General features: G+C 43.7%; 1 protein-coding gene across 1 annotated transcript in view; it reads right to left on the bottom strand.

Annotated features, from left to right (window-relative positions):
• LOC124795902 (nephrin-like) overlaps nucleotides 1-7,340 on the bottom strand; it is a 349,584-nt gene extending 342,244 nt beyond the window's left edge. The window contains exon 1 of the mRNA XM_047259981.1: nucleotides 7,049-7,340. Coding sequence (XP_047115937.1) covers nucleotides 7,049-7,340 — 292 coding nt within the window. The remainder of the gene's footprint in view (nucleotides 1-7,048) is intronic.
• Nucleotides 7,341-15,644: the final 8,304 nt, after the last annotated feature.

The following is a 15,644-nucleotide window of genomic DNA, read 5'->3' as shown; positions in this document are numbered from 1 at the left end:
GCATTTTAGTGGATCAACGTTGATGTCTCGCATACAAAATTTGCTCTGATGTAAACTCAATGGTACCCATCTGGGTCGCTATCGGGTGCCATCACCGCTTACACAAATCAGCATATTAGATGTCCCCTGCGTAGACACCTAATGCTCCATACCTCCACAAACCTAACAACAAACCGTCAGATCCTTGATACGTAGAATCAGTGACGTATTTCGCTCCAAAGACGGCCAAACCCACTATTAAGAGGTTAGTTATGACGTTCTGGCTCATCAGTGTATATTCATTAACGAAATCTGTTGTAAATAATCCACCTCAATACGAAAGCAATTGCGAAATCCATACGTGTCAAACGAGAAGTAAACTGACTTCCATTAACCATTACTGAAGCAATCGTAGGTTTCAAAAGAGAGACAATTTTTGATCGTTTACCCAATAACATAGAAAGTCTGGCATGTAGCAGAGCAAGTTTCAAATGTAGCCTCAGATCACTTCTTCTGGACAACTCCTTCTTATCCATAGAAGAATTTATATTTAAAAACTGATACTAGTTTTAAGTGTAGAGCTCGGAAAAAATAAAATTATTTATAGGATAGTGTGGTATTCGTTCAAATGACAAATGGAATATTTAACTAACCGACAAGGTAATTGCTTGAGGACTTGGATGACCTGTAAATACAGAGGTTCGTGTTTACTTGCATGTGACAGTAGTAATACGTTTTGCTTACCCTACACACCTTGCAAGATGCTGCGAAGGAAGAACTAGATTGCTCGTAGGATAAGGACCTATGTGTGGCTTACCAGCAAGTTTCTGGAATTCCCTTTCAATTATAATGAAGAAACCGATTTCTAAGAAAAGAAGGAAAATTAGGGTTCAACGTTCCGTCGACATCGAGGTCATTAGGAACTGGGTACAAACTCGCAATGCTTCAAGGATAGGGAAGGAAATCGGCTGTGCAGAGGAAATCGAGTGGCCTCTTGCCTTTGAGATGGCTTTAAAGGTGCCACTGATCAGACTGTTGTGATTATTACTATGCTTCAGTCATGATATTTTTTCGCGTGTTTGAACACTGTTGAATGTTTATCCCAGCTGGAGTTACCAGATGCATATCTAACTTTCCTTTGAAAGTATCATCAGAAAAATTTTTGTGTCTCAACACCAACTACGATTGCCTTGCGGTATTGCACAGGTACCTAGTGCAAGTGAGTGGCGTTATCCAGTTTTTGTGGCTATATTTATGACATTGTTGTTACTTGTGCCAACGCAGATATTCTTCGGAATGTTTTAATCTGAAAGACTTGGTTGTAACACAAAGAAAGCCTCTTTGATTATCAATAGAACGTGTAAGTTTTTTTGTCAGCAAAAATTGTAGAGTAACAACTGAATCTAGCTTGTGAAGTGTCACTCTACAGTATACTACTTGAAAAACTACAAGCATGAATAGAAAGTACAAAGTTTTATAGTCTTTTTTATGAAATGTAGCTCAAATAACTAAACGTCTAAATGTTCTTTATAAAAAAGGTACCCAATTCAAATTGTTTCTGAGCGTGGAAAAACTTTTCTACTCTTAACAAAAAATTTAAATTCCCCCCTCCTCCTCTTCTTACATCAAACGCTAGTAGTCTAGTGTTTGCTATGGAGGCATCAAATTATAGTAGTGGCAAAGAGCAAAACTGAGATGAACCATCTTATTGTTTACTTCTATTAAACATTGAATTCAGCTCAAGTCAGGAACTTAAAGATTGACAAGAAGACTGATTTTGTTTTATGTGCAGTTTCCTAATTTTGTACTTCAATTTATAGAGTAAGATTCCTTTTCTGACTGGAAATCTCTGTTGCCACTGTTCAATCGAAGCTCATCGTTACCACACTTTAACACACCACATTAAGACTGCAGATATGGGCACGCTCATTAAAACGTCTTTAGTCGCTTTGTGTACTCAGGTACAAGTACATTTATTTTTTCGGAAGTTAGGTAACTCTGGAAATAGACCCCACCTGTCTATCTTCGTGTATTCCAGGAGCACGTTTCTCAGTATTGTCGCTGTCGTGAGTTGTGCATTATTACGCGTGTCAGGGATGAATTTCATCTATGAGAGACCAACTGTGCAAATACCTCTGTGTAAATTAAATGTTTTTCCAACTGCACTTTATAACTTAATTTCACAAGTATTTCAGCTTATCACCTTCTTTAACAATGCCCAAATATTGTCAGAAGCCTCTGTGTATCGAAGAGACGCTGGCAACTATTTTTATTAAACTACTTCTCCAGATCCCTGGACGTTAGTCTTTCCTGAAATTTATGACATATATTCTTCAGTATAAATATTTACGATTTTTTCGTTGTTAAAAGATGGTACGGACATAAAATTTAACTGGACAGAGAAGAGGATATCCAGAAACTTATGGAACTCTTATTGAGTGAAAACTTTACAGAGGAAGACGTTGATAGCCGTGAATGTGAAGAATGTCACACAGGTGTTACTACGATGCTCGAGGACAGGGAGGAGAATTCCAATATGAACAGAGTAACGAGAAATACATTTCTTGGTCTCATAAAGACTATCAGAACCTACAATTTTATAAAGTTCTGTGCAAGGAGGAAAGACAAATCATAAAATCTTTGCTGTGAATAAAATCACCCTACACCTCATCAAAAATAAAGAATCCCACAAAATTGGCTTACACCGCTGCTATGTGGGAAAGTGTAGTGAAAAATATGAATAAAATATACGATGTTTGGTGTCGCAAACAAATCAGGCAGACTGCTTTCACTGAGAGAAAGGATTTTGTAGCATTATTTGACGCACGTGGATTGTATAAAGCAAGGTGAATGAATCTAGAATAAATATGGAACACGACGGCTTCCGAACTGAAATGCTTCGTCCAGATATGGAATTAAAACTGGTTTAGATCTCTTCGTTAAAGTCTAAAGACAGAAAAATAAGGTCTTTAACAAACAAAACTAATCACCTTCTGGCAGTCATAGGTTGCTTTAAATGTTTAATAACCAACTGTAATAAATGACATCAAAATAGTGAAACATTAGAACTAACCTGAACTGTATCGCTTTCAAATCCTACCAAGTGTATGGCAATAATATTCGCTGTAGTTGATTACAAAATGTGTTACAGAAGTAATTTGAAAATTGGTGCTGTTAAACATGCCTGACGAGCCTTAGCAAGTAAATGAAAAGTTCTGATATGAAGAACTATGTCATCCTGCTTTCCAGATTACATTTTTATGGTGCGATTGACGTTGAAGAAGGGAATAAAATGGAACTTGAAATTTTCTCATTGTACAATGTAAATAAAATTTGATACTGTAGCAAATATGTGTTCTCCCTGCATTGCCTTATGAAATGCGAAATGAAGATCATTGGGTTCCATTCAGAACTGAACGTCGAAGAAATAAGTAAGCATATTATATGTTTCATGTATATCTCCTTTGTGGTGTATTAAACGAATTTTCCACTGGCAGAATGGAAGAATCTGAAATCCATGTTTCTCTTTATCTCTGTCATCTACACATGGTGAACCTCTAGGGGTGAATGAGCAAAGGAGGATTAATGACATAAGTGAAACCAAACAAAGTGTTACAGTCACGAAGAAGAGAGGTAAACAATGTTAGAAAAACAAAAAAAAAAATTGAATCGAAAGATATCTATTTGGTTCATGTAGTGCGTACCCCTGTCTCCAGCAGCAAACTTTCACCTAAAAAAGGGACTGTAAGAACATACCAACTGCTTCAGGGAAGATGTACGATCCTTCACCTCTTAACTTCTTGTGTGCTTAAAAACTCCCATTATAACCACTGTTACAGTCAGTTACAACAGTTGTTATCGTTTAGGGTTTCCTGTTCGCTTTACTGTGTGAGGGAAAACTAATGAAATTTGTCTTTCTGTGTCCAAGACTACCTTCATTCGTAATTTGATTTTATACAAGGAGAAATAAAAAGTGCATCCAAGAGATAGGTGGGCAGGATCAGCGACTAACTGAGTGTTAAGTGCCTGTTCGTGTCATATACAATGTAAGCCCCATGTTTGCTTCTAATTGCCAATGCACTAATGTGTTTAATAGTCGACACGGGTGAAGGTTTTAATAGACACGGAGTAGTCTATCTGCAGCTCGATGTAGAATTCTGTCATGCTCTGTAAGAACCTCCACTTGAAGAGAGGCTAATCACAATCCATCTGCTACACATAGAGTTTTGAGTTCGTAAACCGAATATTTTAATATCAAAAATGGAGGAAAGGATATATCGCCTTACAGGTATCCTGTATCACTTGTTTTCGTTACCTTAAAAGCATAAACTTTTTTTATAAAAGAACTGCCGGCTACTTGTCGAGATGTAAACAGCCTAAGATTGACAGGCGGTTATCGAGAAATTATTGCTGACATTTAGCATACGAAGTAGGCAGTCAGCGTTCGATTTTTCTTCTCGCTTTTTTGTAATCAGTCTTCTGGCTGGTTTGCTGCAGCTATCCGCTAATTCCTCCCTCAGGGGCAGAAGGCAACCTTTTAACAGACGTAATAATAATTTTCATACTGTACGTATGATTCATCTCCAGTTTTCATATTCTTGTAATCAATATTCCGTGATAATGTGACATACTTTCAGGTATGATGGAGAAGGGTATATGCTTCAGTTTGAGGTAAGGGATCCGGGTCCAGGAATGACCGAGTCGACAGTTAGAAGCGAATATTGTTCTGATATCTCTGTAACTGAACCTATTCTACTGCATGCTCTTTCCTTTCCATATTTAGAGACCACATAAGCAAAAACAGCGAAAAATGTCTAGTAAACGTGGACTCTATAGTTGTGAGCACCCGATCATCTGCGCCACAATGAAACATATCTCTTCTAGTGAACAAGTGCTCACAGCTCTTGAGATATGTACGAGTTTCGAGTCCATGATTATTAGACAATTTTTTCTTGCTTTTGTGCATACTACATCCTCCAAAAATGGGGAAAGCAGAAAGCTTGCAGTGCAAGAGGTCCACTGTCAGTCGCATGAGAAAGATTTTCACTTGTAACTTCCGATTCGGACATTTCAGGATCAGGGTTACTTACCTCTGACAGCTTCATTTATCATTTGCCACAGCATCCACATATGTCGCTGAATGTACCTACAAAATATACTCGTATCATTTTGCAGACGTAGTTCAGGACATATGATGCTAAAATCTGAGAGGCGTGCAAAGTTACTTGTTTACTACGCACTACTTCCACTCACAAAACATTTCGCAGACAAATGGTTCAAATGGCTCTGAGCACTATGGAACATAACATCTGAGGTCATCATTCCCCTAGAACCACTTAAACCTAACTAACCTAAGGACATCACACACATCCATGCCCAAGGCAGGATTCGAACCAGCGACCGTAACGGTCGCGCGGTTCCAGACTGAAGCGCCTAGAACCGATTTAGCAGACAGTACGCACGTGTATTGCTGGATGTACCACCAAAATTATATAGTTCAGGAGATACGTTGTTATGAACAGTGAGCTGAGTGAAAGTGCAATTGGAAGACGAAGTGACGACGAAGCAACGCTCATAATTAAATAGCCAAAGCGTTCGAGTAAGAGAATAAGAGGGTAAATTAATGCATCTTATGCGGTGAAAGACGGGCTACTCACACAACGTATGAAACAAAGCTTCCATAAAAAATAATACAAGATACAGGTGAAATACGTGAACAAATACGTGTGAGATATGTGAAACATACTTACAATATATTTGACATATGAGCACGTGGCCTAAGCCAAGAGTAGATGCTCTTCCCAAACATATGGAACGATTTTAACCAAATTTGGTACACCTATTACTTACGAAGTGGAAAGAAATAGTGTGAGGTTAAGAACCACCAGCGTGTGAGGGTGATAACCTGGAGAGAGAAGCGGAATGAGGAGATGGACAAAGCGAGGGGAAAAGGAATCGATCAGAGAGAGGGGAGTGGAAGGGATGGACGTAGAAAGGAAAGAGGAAATGGCGGAGAGAGATTGGGGAAGTAAGAGAGAGACAGAGGGGGAAGAGAAGGAGGAGAAGGAGGAGGAGGAGGAGAATGAGGAGGAGGAGGACGAGTAAGAGGAAGAATAGACAACGAGGTCATTAGAGACGGAGCATGAGATTAAGGAGGATGGAGGAATGGCAGTGCCCTTTCGAAGAAACCATCTCGACATTTGCCTTAAGCGATTGAGGGAAACTAAATCAGGATGGCCGGACGCGGGTTTGAAACGTCGTCCTGCCAAATGCGAGTCTAGTGTGCTAACCACTGCGCTTTCCTCACTCGATGTGAAAAGTGGTGGAAGCAGGAGTGACCAGAGAGAGGGGTAGAGGAAATGACAGCGAAAGGGAAAAGTAGATGAACAGAGAGGGAGAGGGGGAGATGGATTGAGGAAGCAAAAGGGAGCAGAATAACGGGGAGGAGAAGATGAACAGGGAGAGGGGGAAGATGGTACAAATGGCTCTGTTTACTATCGGACTTAATATCTGAGGTCATCAGTCCCCTAGATCTTAGAACTACTTAAACCTAACTATCCAAAGGACATCACACACATCCATGCCCGAGGCAGGATTCGAACCTGCGGCCGTCGCTCGGCCATCACGTCTGGCAGAGAGGGAAGAACAGGATGGACACAGAGAAGCGGAGGAGGAGATGGGGGAGGAGAAGGATGACAGAGGTGAGAATGAGCAGACGGACAGACGGAGAAGGTAGGAACAGATGGGCAGAGACAGGGTGGGAAGAGATGGACGGAGAGGGGGGCAGGAGGAAATGGAGAGTGGGTTGTTGGGAAGTTGAAATAAGAGAGGGGGTTAGAGGAGATGGACAGACAGGCGAAAGAGGAGATCGGAATACTTACATACCCATGTGATGCTGGATACTCAGCCAGAATATAATACAAACGCGCCTATCAGTTAGCTGGGTAAATGGTTGGCAGTGGCTGAGGGTCTAATAAATAAATGAACTTTAATCGACGTGTAAGGACTGTAAGGCAAAGCACATGAATAGCAACAACGAAGGCCGCAGCTGGACAAGGCATGTACTCACCGATGACGGCGAGCTGAACGCGGAAGTTTCTGGAGGGCGAGCGCCGGAAGTCGACGCGGCAGCGGTAGAGAGCGTCGTCACGGCGCTGTACGTCACGGATGGTGAGCGCCGCGACGCCGGAGGCCCAGGGCGTCGCCACAGGGCTGGGCGCGTCGAAGCTGGCGCGGTCGCCCAGCACGCGCCGCTCCTGCCAGTGCAGCGACGGAAGCTGCAGCTTGCCACGCACGTCGTAGCTGCACGGCAGACACACGTACACGGCAGCTTTAGTTTCCTTGGTGAAAGAGAGGTTCATCAGTTCATGAAAGAATTTTTACTGCTTCAGCCACAAATATTTACTAGCATGTTACGTTTCGGCAACATTCTGCCATCATCAGATGCACTACAGTTACATGCACATTAATCTGAAGTGAGGTGAGGATTATTTGCTGGGTGTGCCAGTGAGGTTCTGTACCGATTCTTATCGCTGTAGTAAAGGATTCATTTATTTGCTTATCTCACCTCAGCTAACTGTAACGCAACATGTTGCCGTCAGTTGTCGCGCTAATAAAGTTTATTAGAAATTGACTGAAGCAGTAGAAAAAATTTCTTAAATTTATAACACAGCCTCTGCCCTCAAACAGTTCAATACAGCATGTATAAAGCAAAGTTAAATATTCATCAATAACTCAAGTTGCAACTCCAGGGAGGATTACTAGAGCCATCTCTGGCGGCAACACTGTGCATTACGGACTTCTTTGTGTGAAGGTTTCCTCTAAAATGGCGCCCATTTGAGATCTTTAAGCTTCTCCGCAACACCATAGAAACATCTGAGTCGACGAGATAAAACGCCAGCAGCTAATTCTGAGCCCTTCCGACGTCTTCCCTCTAATCAGTTCTCAGAAACTCCCACACAGTATGGCGGTTCTGGAAAATAGATCGCACAGTACCCTTTTGTGGTCTCTTCTTAGAAGACGAGCCGCACTCTCCCAGAATTTCCATTTGTGCTCAGTATAACAGATCTACTCCAGTTCGCATCCGTTTCCCCAGTTATCCCTCTATATATTCCAAGCTTTATCCTAATGCGTTACAGCGGAATACCACAGTTTTATTTCGTCTGTGCTCTCAATGAACATTTAATGCTTTGCACTGCAGCTAGAGAAACTATTCCCTAGCAAAACTCGGAACTTTCTATAGGTAACCAGAAGCGGCATTTCACAGTAATCAACAGAATCACCATGAAATAATATTTCCAAGTACATAGATCGTTAACAGCCGTATCTAATTTTTCTGGGACACAGACAGCGACACTATTATTTTCATGAGTACTCGGCCACAGCGTTTGTTGACATTTGTGAGGTCTATTTCAAACAAGTGCCTACCTGGAACGATAGTCAGAAGCGAGGAGTTAGGCTCATTTTGAAATTAACCTGGTAGAATATTTGCACACTGTACCCGCTGTACAGAGTTCTCGATTCAACATTTATCATATCCGAAAACTTTTACAGAATATCTTGGTACAATAGAGTAAACGCACGTTAGAAGGAAGAATGGACTTAAATGTTGACCTTTTTATCATATATTAGCCATGGATTGCTGTGTGAGTTCTTGGATTCATTTTCAAAATAAGCCTCAACGTGTTGTAAATGTGTTGTCTTTCGTTTCCCTCATCGAATGGTTGTCATGAAATCAGGAAATATAAAATTTGCTTCCATAGCTAATTCTTGAGCCATGGCACGGAACGTGCACCTTTAAATGATTTCTTTTAATGGAAGCTCTGTTTCACACGGAGCGTGAACTGCCGCATCTTTCACTGCATAAGATGCATTAATCTAACCCAGCATTGCATCGTCTTCACTTCTATGCAATGTGATTCCAGATTTACACGCTCTGCAGTTACGGCGAAAGAAGCCGGCAAAACCCCTGCCACGTTATTAAAGACTTAAAACCGTGCTCTCGTCAGAAGGGTTTTTAAGAATTCCAGACAGCTGTGAAAGTTCAGATAAAATTGTTATAATTAACAGCACGATTGTCAGGGGTAGACTTCATTTGGAATATTGTAGGGATACTTTCATGGAATGTGTTAACATATCCTTAGCAGTAGTGGGTGCTTTTGAATCGTTTGATACTGAACTGATGTCGCGATCTTAGAATCCAGTTACTTAAAAGTATACTGGACTTACCACTTACCAACAAGTATACGTAATTGATATTTCCCAAATAAATTGGCAGTTAAATACGTAAAAATATTTAACTGTGAAACTAAAATATGAAGAGATGTTAAGAAAATGAGAAAAGTAACGTGCGAGCTATGCGATAAATTGGAAGAGGTTGCAGCACAAAATGTCTGGAATTAAATGTTTTTATTTATTTTCATTTATTTCCTGGCACTGAATTAGGACTTGTTGTCTATGTACCACAGAAAGTCGTTTTACTTCTGTTATTAAAGCGATTGCGCATGTATTCTGCTCAACGTAACAGCTTTATTATCCTGCTATGTTAGATTATAGTGTAGCTGCGTTTCTAATTGTAGTATGTTAGTGTGTCAGTATATTACAAATAAGTTAGAATTACACGATAAGCTGAACTAAGATTAATACAGAGTGGTGAGACAGAGTCTTAAAATATTCGTTTCGCAAGCAAAAGTGGCTTTTTTTTTTTTTTTTTTTTTTTTTTTTTTTTTTTTTTTTTTTTTTTTTTTTTTGCTGCAATGTATTTATCCGTTCCAGACGCTCTTCGCTTTTACACTCCTGGAAATTGAAATAAGAACACCGTGAATTCATTGTCCCAGGAAGGGGAAACTTTATTGACACATTCCTGGGGTCAGATACATCACATGTTCACACTGACAGAACCACAGGCACATAGACACAGGCAACAGAGCATGCACAATGTCGGCACTAGTACAGTGTATATCCACCTTCCGCAGCAATGCAGGCTGCTATTCTCCCATGGAGACGATCGTAGAGATGCTGGATGTAGTCCTGTGGAACGGCTTGCCATGCCATTTCCACCTGGCGCCTCAGTTGGACCAGCGTTCGTGCTGGACGTGCAGACCGCGTGAGACGACGCTTCATCCAGTCCCAAACATGCTCAATGGAGGACAGATCCGGAGATCTTGCTGGCCAGGGTAGTTGACTTACACCTTCTAGAGCACGTTGGGTGGCACGGGATACATGCGGACGTGCATTGTCCTGTTGGAACAGCAAGTTCCCTTGCCGGTCTAGGAATGATAGAACGATGGGTTCGATGACGGTTTGGATGTACCGTGCACTATTCAGTGTCCCCTCGACGATCACCAGTGGTGTACGGCCAGTGTAGGAGATCGCTCCCCACACCATGATGCCGGCTGTTGGCCCTGTGTGCCTCGGTCGTATGCAATCCTGATTGTGGCGCTCACCTGCACGGCGCCAAACACGCATACGACCATCATTGGCACTAAGGCAGAAGCGACTCTCATCGCTGAAGACAACACGTCTCCATCCGTCCCTCCATTCACGCCTGTCGCGACACCACTGGAGGCGGGCTGCACGATGTTGGGGCGCGAGCGGAAGACGGCCTAACGGTGTGCGGGACCGTAGCCCAGCTTCATGGAGACGGTTGCGAATGGTCCTCGCCGATACCCCAGGAGCAACAGTGTCCCTAATTTGCTGGGAAGTGGCGGTGCGGTCCCCTACGGCACTGCGTAGGATCCTACGGTCTTGGCGTGCATCCGTGTGTCGCTGCGGTCCGGTCCCAGGTCGACGGGCACGTGCACCTTCCGCCGACCACTGGCGACAACATCGATGTACTGTGGAGACCTCACGCCCCACGTGATGAGCAATTCGGCGGTACGTCCACCCGGCCTCCCGCATGCCCACTATACGCCCTCGCTCAAAGTCCGTCAACTGCACATACGGTTCACGTCCACGCTGTCGCGGCATGCTACCAGTGTTAAAGACTGCGATGGAGCTCCGTATGCCACGGCAAACTGGCTGACACTGACGGCGGCGGTGCACAAATGCTGCGCAGCTAGCGCCATTCGACGGCCAACACCGCGGTTCCTGGTGTGTCCGCTGTGCCGTGCGTGTGATCATTGCTTGTACAGCCCTTTCGCAGTGTCCGGAGCAAGTATGGTGGGTTTGACACAACGGTGTCAATGTGTTCTTTTTTCCATTTCCAGGAGTGTACTTCAGGACGTCTTCAGTGGAATCTCGAATGAGACGGTTTTTGTTTTGGTATGCAAAATTAGTAGATTATAAAACAATTTGTCTTATTTTTTACGTAAGTAAGTGATTACATACAGTTGTTCGCGTTTCTCCAATTATCTGCGTGTCCTCTCATCTGGTCACGTGCTGGAAGTCGCATTACAACTTCAATTAAAAAACATAACCACATTTTCACGTTAAGGACTTTTTTATTCACAATTATCAAGTTCTTTGAATAATTGCTGTGGATTACTGTTATTCTTCTGTCACTTGGGCTTATGTTTCATGAGAAAAGTAATAGCGTGACCTCCTGCTTGTGACTAGATGAGAGGAAACGCAAATACCAGCCAAAAACTCGAATAACTGTAAGTAATCTCTTATTTACATAAAAAATATGACATGACTCGTTTTATACTCAACAGATACCCAATATCAAAACCAGACTATTTCATTCTAGATTCCACTGGAGACGCCTTAAAGCAAAAGGCGAAATGTCTTTGAAACAAATTGAATACATTATAGCAAGAAAATTCGGTTTTCTTTGCAAAACGTGTATTCCTGTGCTTACTGCAAACACCCTTGACTGTCAGGAAAAGTTGCAAAGGTGTTGCAGGGGAGGTGGCACTCAGAAATAATTGTTAAGAAAAAATTTGATACGTTGCTTCATGTCCTTGTTATTTAGAATTGTAGTTAGCTAATATAGTCGTTCTGCGCGCAAATACCAGGACTGGCACGTGCTAAAATGCGGTAACGCACAGATGTGTGTTGGTCTGTGAGGATCACTTGTTCGAATATGTGTGAATTCCTAAGGGACCAAACTGTTTAGATCGGTCCCTAGACTTACTCACTACTTAAACTGACTCATGCTAAAAACAACACAGACACCCATGCCCGAGGGAGGACTCGAAACTCCGGCGGGATGGGCTGCGCAGTCCGTGACATGACGTCTCAAACCACGCGGCCACTCCACGCGGTACTTGTTCTAATGCTCGTTACCAGTTAAAATATGCCTTTTTCGTAAGAGACAAATAAAAGCTAGCTTACAAAAAGCTCAATTTGTCCGGGCTGTTTGGCTAAGGTCAACGCTGAATAATTCGGAAACGGCGCAAAGTATAGACTTTCTCTTAACAATTATTTCTGATCACAACGTGCCCTGCAGCACCCTTACAAGTTTTTCAGACTGTGACAGCCCTATATATACACTCCTGGAAATGGAAAAAAGAACACATTGACACCGGTGTGTCAGACCCACCATACTTGCTCCGGACACTGCGAGAGGGCTGTACAAGCAATGATCACACGCACGGCACAGCGGACACACCAGGAACCGCGGTGTTGGCCGTCGAATGGCGCTAGCTGCGCAGCATTTGTGCACCGCCGCCGTCAGTGTCAGCCAGTTTGCCGTGGCATACGGAGCTCCATCGCAGTCTTTAACACTGGTAGCATGCCGCGACAGCGTGGACGTGAACCGTATGTGCAGTTGACGGACTTTGAGCGAGGGCGTATAGTGGGCATGCGGGAGGCCGGGTGGACGTACCGCCGAATTGCTCAACACGTGGGGCGTGAGGTCTCCACAGTACATCGATGTTGTCGCCAGTGGTCGGCGGAAGGTGCACGTGCCCGTCGACCTGGGACCGGACCGCAGCGACACACGGATGCACGCCAAGACCGTAGGATCCTACGCAGTGCCGTAGGGGACCGCACCGCCACTTCCCAGCAAATTAGGGACACTCTTGCTCCTGGGGTATCGGCGAGGAGCATTCGCAACCGTCTCCATGAAGCTGAGCTACGGCCCCGCACACCGTTAGGCCGTCTTCCGCTCACGCCCCAACATCGTGCTGCCCGCCTCCAGTGGTGTCGCGACAGGCGTGAATGGAGGGACGAATGGAGACGTGTCGTCTTCAGCGATGAGAGTCGCTTCTGCCTTGGTGCCAATGATGGTCGTATGCGTGTTTGGCGCCGTGCAGGTGAGCGCCACAATCGGACTGCATACGACCGAGGCACACAGGGCCAACACCCGGCATCATGGTGTGGGGAGCGATCTCCTACACTGGCCGTACACCACTGGTGATCGTCGAGGGGACACTGAATAGTGCACGGTACATCCTAACCGTCATCGAACCCATCGTTCTACCATTCCTAGACCGGCAAGGGAACTTGCTGTTCCAACAGGACAATGCACGTCCGCATGTATCCCGTGCTACCCAACGTGCTCTAGAAGGTGTAAGTCAACTACCCTGGCCAGCAAGATCTCCGGATCTGTCCCCCATTGAGCATGTTTGGGACTGGATGAAGCGTCGTCTCACGCGGTCTGCACGTCCAGCACGAACGCTGGTCCAACTGAGGCGCCAGGTTGAAATGGCATGGCAAGCCGTTCCACAGGACTACATCCAGCATCTCTACGATCGTCTCCACGGGAGAATAGCAGCCTGCATTGCAGCGAAAGGTGGATATACACTGTACTAGTGCCGACATTGTGCATGCTCTGTTGCCTGTGTCTATGTGCCTGTGGTTCTGTTAGTGTGATCATGTGATGTATCTGACCCCAGGAATGTGTCAATAAAGTTTCCCCTTCCTGGGACAATGAATTCACGGTGTTCTTATTTCAATTTCCATGAGTGTAGTTGAATTGTCTATGCTGAGTTTTATGATTACGACTTAGAAAAACTCTTTTATTACTGTTATACCACATTTATATCACCCCCGTACTCGAGGGTCGTGAAGAAGTATAGAGATGTTCCTACAAGTCTCACTAAATATCAGCCTCTAGCAGGGTGATAGAGTTCTGATTTCCAACTATTAGTGCATGTTGTGCTGTTTCATTCAACTGCGAGTCTATCAGAAGAGAATATGAACATATCTTCTTTCCTCGTAGCTCTCCTCTTCACTGCCACTTCGCCTCGAGATTCTTCCTTTTGTGGCACTGGTTTCTATTTCCTTAGACTTCGGAGTCAGAATACCTGGAGTAAACCTTCGGCATATCTCCTGGACTATCACGAGTCCATGCCTGAGACGACCCAGACAGTATATTTCGCTTTACGTCTTATGGCCCTATTACTACGAGATCTACATAGTGTCAGCGCTAGATGTGTCACTTTCTTGCTGGCTCAAGCATTCGAATTTTCTGCCGCAGTCGCGCATCGCCGGCCTCGGAATATTAAGTGGCGTCCTAGGAGTGATGTACGCCCGCAGTTAGTTTGGCAAGTGAATACATGCTAGAGCATGTCTCTCTGGATTTCAGTATTTACTACGTCGATATTACTCGGACGACACATCTGTAACGTTACCATTATCTGTCCTAGAATGAAGAGTGACATGCTCCAGGGTTCCAGTGTCACAACACGCTTAGCTGTCATCTTCTCCACACTTAAAGCATTCAAAAGGAGCAGTAGGATCCATCCTCTAGATGAAGTGGACGAGACCTTTATTGAGAACTAAGTTGTTCCTTCTGCTGTGTCCTATTGCCAGTAATGCACTTGTACAAATTTGTTGCCATTCTTTGTTTACTCATTTCGGTACGGCATTTCTACTGTTCAGCAAGTCACCACTTATTACCCGCATTTTTATTATGTTCCCTCGTCATAGCCAATAAATGGTTCCCCTCCTTTGGATCTAAAAGACTTGGGACGCAGTTCCATGATTTCTAATACGGTCTCCATTTGAGTTGCCTTTAATACACTAGTGTGTTACAAAAGTATTCCCCTCTGCATTCTACCGAAGATTTTCAACACTCTCCCTACCTCCGTTTGTGTGCCCAGACACTGGCTCTGAGCCAACTACAGCTGTCAAGATAGCTTCATTATACTTTCCCACTACGTCATACGGTATTATGCACTGGACAATGGCGATACCAGCAATCTCGTTCATAATTCCTTTTGCTCAGTGGGACACTGCCTTTAGGTGGTCATTAGGAGTCTGTCTTTCATCTAGATGCTGACCGAGATACCGACACACCTGCTGCTACTTGGATGGTTAGTTGTTTAGTCTAATGATCAAATTCTGTGTGACAGACAATCTACCTTTCATGTATGTTGTTTTACTTACTGCCGCCTGCCAAATGTCGTCCAAGTGCCATCTTTGCACTATAGCCGAAGTTTCATTACATTTATTTTTCATCTATGGTCTGTAATCTCCTGAGACAATAACCAGCAGCTCGTCTGCATATTGCGCAACTTCACTAACTTGCCTACTTCTTTCCAGCAGTCCAAGAAGACGCTCTATGTCCCAAAAATTGACCATACATGGAAGCCTGTGACTCTCCTTCGCGATGTCTTTTTGTAATACACTTGAGTGCTCCATTCTACTTTCCGATTTTAGCAGTAATTTACCAGTCTCAAATAAATACACACTCCAAGACAAAAAAAAGGACGTAAATCGGTAGACGTGACGTATATGTACAGAAAAACAAACCTTTACAGTTTCAGAAAACTGGA

This window comes from Schistocerca piceifrons, chromosome 4, assembly GCF_021461385.2.
Source record: "Schistocerca piceifrons isolate TAMUIC-IGC-003096 chromosome 4, iqSchPice1.1, whole genome shotgun sequence".
Lineage (NCBI taxonomy): Eukaryota > Metazoa > Arthropoda > Insecta > Orthoptera > Acrididae > Schistocerca > Schistocerca piceifrons.
Note: the sequence above shows the minus strand (reverse complement) of the source record. Positions and strands in the feature narration are given on the sequence as shown.